The 9,774-nt window shown below is 38.4% G+C and overlaps 1 protein-coding gene across 1 annotated transcript in view; it reads left to right on the top strand.

The window, feature by feature from the left end:
* The window catches only part of GRIA2 (glutamate ionotropic receptor AMPA type subunit 2), a 53,060-nt gene that overhangs the window by 10,636 nt on the left and 32,650 nt on the right, over positions 1 to 9,774 (top strand). Inside the window, exons 4-5 of the mRNA XM_009636459.2 lie at positions 2,036 to 2,089; positions 4,513 to 4,674. Of these exons, the coding sequence (XP_009634754.1) occupies positions 2,036 to 2,089; positions 4,513 to 4,674 (216 nt within the window). The remainder of the gene's footprint in view (positions 1 to 2,035; positions 2,090 to 4,512; positions 4,675 to 9,774) is intronic.

Genomic DNA, 9,774 nt, shown 5'->3' with positions numbered 1-9,774 from the left:
GGACACAGGGAAAACTTCTAGCAGCTTCTCACAGAAGCCACCCCTGTAGCCCCCCCGCTACCAAGACCTTGCCACAGAAACCCCATACAGTGCCTGAAGTAGACCTTTTGCATCAGTATCCCTTTTCTTTTTCTATGTATTTTTACTGAGACATGCAACAGGCTTTCTGTTGACCAGGCTTTTCTTGAATAATGAAGTATTACTTGCATTCTTGATATACAGAGCAGAAGCTTCTTTACTTTCTTCCTTGCTTTCCATTCTTGAACAAAACTTCTGTTGTAGTGCTTTAATTTATCCCACTAACTTTCTAAGCTGTGGTGGCAACCTCAGGTTCACCCAGTTATGCTCTTTTGTTCTTGGATCTTTGTGTAGACTCAAAATGTGTTTGCAAAGTTGCTTTGTCATTGTTATTGTCTCATGTTATAGTTTCTCTTCCAGATCTCAAGCATTGTGTAAGCTGAAGTTAAAAAATATTTCAGTTACCCAGCTTTCCTAAGACTAGTTTATATTCCTCTTCTCTGATTTGGCAGCTCAATGTTACTGTGCTTTTCATTTTATAGCCTCTATCTCTTCTCAGCCAGCTTCCTTTGCAGAATCTCATTTCCCCCTGATAACACCCTTTGGGCAGACATAGAATTACTGCCACTTCTTGTCTATCCCTGCTTGAGATGCTAATCTAAACTAGGGACACTGGTGAATACCTTTTGTGTCCACAGCTGCTCCATCATGGCTTTTGGAGCCGCCACTGAATCTTCTCAGAGTTTTAACTGGCAGCATCCTTAGTGTTAGTATGGATGAGTGGCACAGGGCAATGTTTTAGAAAGCTAGATTAACGAAATAGTACCCAGTGGCAGTTAGAGCAGAGCTACTAACCCTTGATCTAAAGACTTGAAGCCACTGGTAATTTTCTCATCTACTGATGATAAAGAAGCATTTTATGTGGAAGAGCTAATCTGTTTGGTCTAACTGAAATTTCTTCGGCAGCAGCAGTTGCATAAAAAATACATCTGAATACAGTTCTTAAACCTTTTAATAAGTAATGAGTTTTAAATAGTCTGAACCAAGTAACTGTATTAGAATAATTAAGTTCATATATCATGTATATATGAAGCTCAAAAGAGGAATAACTGAATAACTTCTGTGGCCTGTGTAATGTGATCCCTCTCAGTCTCGAACTCTAGTAATATAAAACTTAAGTGTTAAACACTGCCTTCAGTTATATTCCTGTAACTTCATTAAAGCAAGTATGTGGAATGTTGTTCACTACTAGCCTGATATAAGTCACAGGATACTTACTCTGAATATTTTAGTTATATGTTAAATGAGGAAATAAATGAATCATCCTCTCCTGATTTAAGTTGTTCTCATTGTTCAAAAGATGGCAGAAACCTCTAGAGTCCTCTTATCTCCCACATCCTTTCTGTGGAGAAGTGTTTTGCTTCAACTTCCCCTTGCAGACATAGTCTTAATTAGGCTTATTTGGGAGAAGAATCCATGCTACATGCCTGCCAGTGGAGACTGCTGAGAAACCCCCAGCTGGCTTTGAGGGAAATTATGAGGAAGCCTTAGGGCAATAAACAGCAATTTGAACTTTAAAAGACTTCTTCATAATGTGGATGCCTTCATTAATGTCAGTGGGCTTTTAAACTTTTTCTAGTACAAGGAATGTTACAATTCTGCTACAAAGGGAGCTGAATCTAAGCGGGAATCTCTGAGGCACAGTGCTTCCACTGCTTGATGCCCGCTCCCGCCTGTCCAGGTTGTGCCTTTAATACACAGCATAGCAATTAGCATTCAGCTCCTCTGTTTGCAGATCTTGGGACTTGGACTTCAACATGACTAATTTCCACCAGCAGAGTATGTTCAATGGTGCGTTAGGTAAAATAAAAAGTAAAGCACTGAACAAACTCAGTATTGCATGTAATAAAGCTCATAACTGGCATTTACATGATACTGCATTTTATAGTTTTTAAGTCTCAGTCCATATATCAGGTGAACATTCTCTATTACAGGTGTGTTTCTTCTTTTTTTACAGGTAATCACAATTGGTAAACATGTGAAAGGATACCATTACATCATTGCAAATCTAGTAAGCATTTTTAACATTTGAAATACCTGTATTACTCATTTTACTGTTTATGGAAGTACATAAGCTAGTATTTTGTTGTAAACCTATTTTAGAAAATAGAAAACAGCTAAATGTCTTTATCTTTGCTAAACGAATGTGTGTGTTGAAATGGTATTTGTTTTGTTGGCTTAGTCTTTTCAGGGCTTAAATGCCTCCTGTGATATTTCCATCAGTGGGAGTGAAGGTTGCTCAGCGCCTTCAATAGAGCTTCATCTCTTTTTTTTATGTACTTTAGAAAAGTAGGGTATGGAAATCAGAAAAATAATAATAATAACTTTCCATGTTATAGGCTGATACATTCATTCAGCAAACTGATGTCTTTTCTCTCACCTCTAAAGTACTTAAAAACTACAGTTCTTAGCTTTCTTTCTGCTAGACTAGTGAGTCTCAGCTTTACGCATTTTCATTCCTCAGACTGGCTTGGTAATTAGTTTGATTTAATCTTTTCTTGAACATAGGTGATCAGACAGTACAGCTAATAGTGTTCCTAAGGGGGTCGAAGTTCAGGAAACTCACTAAATTCTGTCAGGGTAATTATTCTGAAATTGCATCTAAAGATGAAGGGCCTTTTTACTGACACTAAAGTTAACAACGCTTATTTACTGAAGCTAGGGATTCTAATCCAAAGGTTTTTCGTAACAGACAAAGCAAATTCTGCAGGCTTGAATCTCAGTTATTCTGTTCCAGAAAAGAGTTTGGGGATTTGTTTGGTGTGAGTGCCTTTAATATTTTTTTTTCATCATTTGTTCTTGGACTGTGATAGCATTTGATATAAATTCCATCAGGGCCCAGAGTGCTCTAATTTACACTCTGTCTTCCATAGTCCTTTGAGGGGCCTGAGGAAACAATGAGCATAGCGTGTCTATCACACTTCAGACATAACCCCTGTGTCCTCCCAACTTCTGATCAAAACATTTTCCCCCCTCCAGGCAGGAAGGCAGTATTCTGAAGAATCCGGTATGTTGCTAGACAGGTGCAAGGAAGCCTTATGCTCTAAAGGCCTCTTTAAAAGCAGAACAGTGGGGTTTCATTTTTATATTTATTAACTAATTTTTAGGATAAAGAAATTAGGGTATTGATATTCACAAAGCAAGCATAAAAGTCTTATAAAACTTGAAATTTTTCCTAACTGTCAGATATGTGTATTTTGCATTGCAAATGCTGTATAAATAGTATTTTGAGTCTTAAGGGAAATAAAATTTTAGAAAAATTGCCTGTTGTTGACTGGTTGGTATTTTAGCCATTCCTTTACGTTTGTAACAGCAAGCTCATAAGATCTAAAACTTACTGCATCTTGTATTTTAAAGCTGTTTAATAGCATATTTGCTTCCTACAGATTTATACAGTTTAAATGCAAATAGTGTAGATCTTTTGTGTAATATCATGTAAAATATATGTGGTAACTATTTTTAAAACTGTTCTTTCTCTGACAGAAAACTTACCTAGTACTTGATCAAACCCCATATTCTTCACTGAGTCCACCTTCTTTCTTATTTTCTTGACTGTATTAATGTTCTCCTCCAGTTGGATCAGTCAAGAAATTGATCTATTTTAAGAATAAAACATGCTGATAGATGGCGAAAGGGGTCAAAGAGTACAATGGATGTTCCTGTTCAAACTTCAGGCTCACAATAATGCTGAAGAAAGTTTCATGATCCCTGTAGAAGTGTCTGTATTAGCATGCAACAACACCATTGATGAGTATCATTAGTATGCAATAGTTAAACAGCACTTAGTACAGCAATTGTAGCAACTTCTGATAATGTGGTCTGAGGTTGCTACTTCTTTTTTTGTTTACTCAGAGCATTCATTTAAACGGAAGTGTCTGAAGTCGGCATGTCATGTAAATTCATTTGTATGGTTATTTGGGGCAAGTTAAAACATAGAACATGGAAAACAAAATTTATGTGCTGTTTGTAAGAATGAGAAGTAGTACCTTATACTGGAGTGAGGAGGCAGGGGAGATGGTAAGCCCTTCACATGCTTTAGTGTTCCTAGCAAGAAGAGGACTCAACTGTGGCTGTAACTCTGCCTGGCTAAAACTTGCTTGCCTAACTGTTGTTCATGTCAGTGCTCCCTTTCTCGATTAGGCAGTACCGTGCAAGTTAACGGGGATGTTTAAGGAAAGTAAGCATGGCATGGACAGGTCCACTCAGCCCTTGCTCTATAAAGGTGTATGTCTAGTGTTGCTATAAGAGGCATTGCTGGCTGGTGGAACCGACAACTTAATCCTGGCAGCCCAGGATTTAAACTTGGATTCTGTTTGAGGAATATGTTGGCTTACACTTGCAGTAAAAGTCATATGGTAACTCTTTATTTGTGTAAACTATTGAGAGATCTGCCAAAACTGTTGGAATAACAGACGTAATGTTTTCTGTGCCCAGGGATTTACTGATGGAGACTTGTCAAAAATTCAGTTTGGAGGAGCTAACGTCTCAGGATTTCAGATAGTTGACTATGATGATCCTCTGGTGTCAAAATTTATTCAACGTTGGTCAACACTGGAGGAAAAAGAATATCCTGGTGCACACACTAGTACAATTAAGGTATGTCTTACTTTCATTTTAAGCATGACAGATGTAGAGGAAGTGAGGGAATTGGAATGGAAAGAGGCAGAGAAAGCCCTTCAAAATCAGCTGTGCCAATACAATTTTATATTTCTCTGGGGTACTTTTAACATTCTCTATCATAGGACTGGTTGAGCAAAGATATTGCACTGTCAAAAATGTTGGAGACAACTTTTAATTTTTCTTATGTCACTGTAAATCTGCACCTGACAGCTTGTTAGGTAATTGTTTTGGATGTGATGATACATTAAGTATCTACTGAGATTTTTTGCTTTTTCTCTTTCTGTGTGTTTTGAAATGTTCTAAAGGCAAATACGTAGTCATACGTAGGCTTCCAGGGAGCACAGATCTAGCACTTTCTGATATAGCGTAATCTCCCAAAGAAATAGTAGGACAGTTGCTGTGAGACAGATGCCTAAATCCTACAAAGACTTTTAAAATTAAATGGTATGCCTGAGGTACAGAATCATGGTGTGATTTCAGGCCTGAGTGGCACAAGATACGACACTAGGCAAGTGGTTAACCTTCCTTACCTCAGTTTTCCTCTGGATAAAACTGGGATAATAGTACTTCCTTACCTTACATTATGAATATCAATTAGTGCTTGTGAGATGCTAAAAAGAATAACAGCATTTTAGTGCTGAATGATTTTTATTTCAAGTAATACAATCAGAAATTTTATTAAGAATGAGTATACTTAAATAACTCTAATATGTATTAAGCCAAAAGATAAATGACAAATGTTCTATGCATAGCTTTTTTTTTTTTTGTGCTATAGTTTGAATATGAAGCATATTCTTGATTTATAATGAGATGGATAAGAAGTTTCAGCAAGGAATGGAAGAACCATTTTTTTAATTCCTGGAACAAAAATCCTTTAAAGTGCAGAACCTTAATTTAAATTCAAAAATGAAGTCTGTAGGTTTCTGAGGCCAAATTTGCAGGGGACTTAGTCAAATCTCTGATTTTTCTGTGGTTATTTTTGTATTTTAAATCTTTATGACAGAATAAGTGAATTTCTCATTTGATGTTTGACAAAATAAAATAAGAGTCTGTGTCATGCCTTTAGATAGATTCATATTACATTTGTGTGATATATGTAATAATATATTGCCGCCATTTAAGAAAAAAGGAAGAGATGTGGCTGTGGATAATTAGTACAATTCTTTTGTCTCTGATTCTTGAGTGCCGAAATCTACTTAGCTGCCTACTAATGTTGCAGAATCATAGTCTGGAAATAATCACAGTCAAATGCATGACTGAAGTAAAAAAGTCTAACTGAAACAAAGATGCGGTTTTTCTCATTGATGGAAAAATAAATTGGTGGGACACAGTGCTGAAGGTTCTGGTACCCCTGATACTACTTACAGTAGGGGGGAAGTTGTGTGTGTGTTAGATAGGAAGTGGTTGCAATGTTTTGTTGCAGCATTAAAATCTATGACTTTATCACAGGTATTCCCTTCATTTCTTCCATGATAGGTCCTTTCAAGTCTACCATAAATTGAAAGAGTTGAAGGAGAGTATTTGGAATATTTTATGGTTTTGAGGTTTATTTTGTTATGAATAGGAAAAAAAATGAATTGAAACACTTTCATTAATTTGATTAACTTAAAACATGCCTCAAATTCAATTAAAAAGGCTGATCTGTCTTCCTTTATGCATTGTCTGCTCAAGGAATATACAGGATCGCACTGGTATTCGGTCAAGAGGTTGAGACATGTTGAATTACCAGATAATTTGTAAATCCTAGAGGTATTGATGGGGGGGAGTGGATATATATTGCAATGTTTGGAGAGATTGATTGTATCAGTTACTGTATTTCTTTGTGTAGCTTCCTATCGTTTGCCCTTGTACATGTATTACATGTAATGGCAGGTAAAAATGACAAGTAAGGGCAGAGCTATGTCACATTTCATTCCCATTCTTGAGGGAGCTAGAGGCAGAGTACAATCATAGAAATTGTAGAAACGGGGCAAGAAAGGTCTTTTGAGCAGTCAGTCACCTGGTCCATCCTCCCTGCCTGAAGGCAGATTCAGCTATACCTGTGCAGTTCCTGTGGACAGTGGTTTCACAGCTTCCCCGGGCATTCTATTTCAGAGCTTAAATAGTCTTATTTTTCATTTTTTTTGTGTAACCTAAATCAGCCCCTATATCACCTAATACATTACTCCTTTATCTGTTTCTCATGGATATGAGGAAGTTCTCCTTTTTAGCTGTCCTTCTATAATTGAAGATGGCTGCCATATTTGTCCTTGCTTTTCTCTCTGCTAAACTAAATACTCCCTTTTCCTTTGAATTTTCTGCTCTCAGATCCTATTCATCATTTTGCTCTGGAACTTTTCTAATTGGTACCCATCTTCTTTGAAATGTCAGACTGGGTACTGCACTGCATCTGAGTGCTATGCTGTAGAAATGGAAATAATGGCTTCATGTATCTCAGAGACAGTACTCCTTTCAGGGCTTCCTTTTGTGTTACTTTTTTTCATTTTTCATCACCATCATGACACTGTTGAAATATATTTATCATGAGATACACGCTACCATCCAGATCTTTTTCTGCATTGCTTTTCTGTACTGCTGCCAATTTAGACAGTCTCATACCGTATCTGTGCACTTGATCATTCCTTTAAAGTACAGGACTTTTCATCTATTCTTGTCAAAGTGCATTCCCTACCTGTCCTTCCTGAACATGCCATTCCTTCTTATGTTAATAATCTAGCCATGTTTGTTATCCTTTGCTTCTTGGAATAGTGTATAAACATCTACCATACTGAGCGGGTTAACTCACTGGTCTCCTGTTTGTCCCTTCTGTGAATAACCTTTCTCCCTTTTTGATTTTGAGGCAGTTATCCAATTTGCTACTCTTTATAAATGAGCTTTTACCACCCTCTTTGGTTTTAAGGCAGTTGTCCAAATTGTCAGTGATTATAAATAAGCTCTTGCCACTAGTTCCCATGGAATCTAGAAAGCTGTCACTGCAAATTCTGTATGAAACAGATGGGAAGGCTAATAAAAGTCCTGTATTATCAATACAGAAATGAGAGGCAGTTACATGCCACTAGCAGGTAATGTTATCCCTGGGATTGCAAATGTTACCTCACTGCAGGCAATAGCATTGCAACTGTGTTGTATTATCTTCCTTTTGTAATCCAAAAGGAAGTATGCGTTCATTTTGGATTATAAAATGCAAGTCAGTGGAATGCGGCTGACCTGATGTGACAAGACATATCACAGCATCCAAGTACAGACCTGAAAATGGAGAAAGGCACTGCTTTCTAAGAAAAAGTGCATTTCAAAGGAACATGCTTTTCAAGAAAGAAAAGCATTGTTGAAAACCTGTTCCACAGATTCCCCGAAGAGGACCTGAATCAAATTGCTGTAATATTTTGTAAATTGTGAAGATACATTTTTAATTATAAGAAACTGCAATCTTAGGATGTAGATGAGAAAGGACACTGATTTATTTGTTGCTGCACTGTACCTGTACTGATAAAAAACACTTACAAGATTTGAAGATTAAGCAGGACACTTAAAGCTAGTGTTTTGCTGCCTTTTAACAAAAGGTCTTCTCATCTTTCGAAAGTAAAGCTGATATACTGTGTACCTCAGATTAAATTTAGAATGTATCTGTTGTAACTGATGGTATTATCAGTCTCTGCATGCAGTTCTGGAAGAGCTAAGAATGTGTAGATCTTGAAACATACCATTGAGCATCCTGGTGAATTTCTTTGACAAGTAGCAAAACACAAGCCACATTTGATTTTATAAAGGCCTAATAATAGCAAGTTGAAATCCCCTGTTGATCCATTATTGTGTATTTACAAATTCGCTGGGCTTTCTGAGCCTTAGTGCTGTGTCTGGCTGTTATGTCCAAGGCACACCCTCTTGCTGTTGTGGAAGGACGCTGAAGGACAACACATCCATTCATATCCAACTGCTCCAACTTCCTAATCTGATTAACCCATTCTGTTTCTGGGCAGCCTTTGGTCTAATTCCAGGAGGAAGCTCAATTCGTACCTCTTGATGGCTAGTGAAATGTGATGAGTACTAAGCTTAAAGTACACAAGTATAAATGGGGAGAGGAGTGGCTGGAGAGCAGCCCTGCAGAAAAAGATCTGGGGGTGCTGGTCAGCAGCAGGGCTCAGTACAAGCCAGCAGTGAGCCCTGGCAGCCGAGAGGGCAAACCCCATCCTGAGGTGCACCAAATGTAGCACAACTACCTGGTCACCAGGGGTGATCATCCCGCTGTATTCCGTGTTGGTGCAGCCTCACCTTGAGTACTGTGTGCAGGTCTGGGCCCCACAATTCAAGAAGGATGTGCATGCGTCCAGAGGAGGGCAACAAAGCTGGTGAAAGGGCTGGAAGGCATGTCCTGTGAGGAGCAGCTAGTCTAGTTTGGAGAAAAGGAGGGTGAGGGGGGACTCATTGCTCCCTACAGCTTCCTGAGGAGGGAATGTGGAGAGGGAGGTGTTGAGCTCTTTTCCCTGGGATCCAGTGATAGGACACACTGGAATGGTTCAAAGCTGTACCAGGGGAAGTTTAGACTGGGCGTTAGGAAACATTTCTTTACTGAGAGGGTGGTCAAATGCTGGCACAGGCTTCCTAGAGAGGTGGTCAATGCCCCAAACCTGTCAGTGTTTAAGAGGCATTTGGACAATTCCCTTAACAACATGCTCTAGCTTTTGGTCAGCCTTGAATTGGTCAGGTGGTTGGACTGGATGATTGTTTTAGGTCCCTTCCAACTGAAATAGTCTAGTCTATTCTATAAGCCATCCTAATATGATGACCTTTTCTAAGACCAATCTTAGGCTTGGTGTGTGCAAGAAGTATCTGAGACAACTCGTGCATAAGTACAAAAACAATGCACAGCATGCAGAAAAGAATTTGGGGCTGCTTGGTTGAAAATCTAAACCATCTCAGACTTGTAGAGAATACCATTGTGCTGGAAGATGGTGACAGCTCCAGTACTCATTGCAGCTGTTTTCGATGCCTTAAACTGCTTCATGCTGGTACATTATGTTTCAGGCTTTCAGAATTCATACAATTGTACTTCAGGCTTCATAATCTCTTCCCCCCCCC

This window comes from Egretta garzetta, unplaced genomic scaffold (genome assembly GCF_000687185.1).
Source record: "Egretta garzetta isolate BGI_Z169 unplaced genomic scaffold, ASM68718v1 scaffold114, whole genome shotgun sequence".
In the NCBI taxonomy this organism is placed as follows: domain Eukaryota; kingdom Metazoa; phylum Chordata; class Aves; order Pelecaniformes; family Ardeidae; genus Egretta; species Egretta garzetta.
This window is presented reverse-complemented; position numbering and strand designations above follow the sequence as displayed.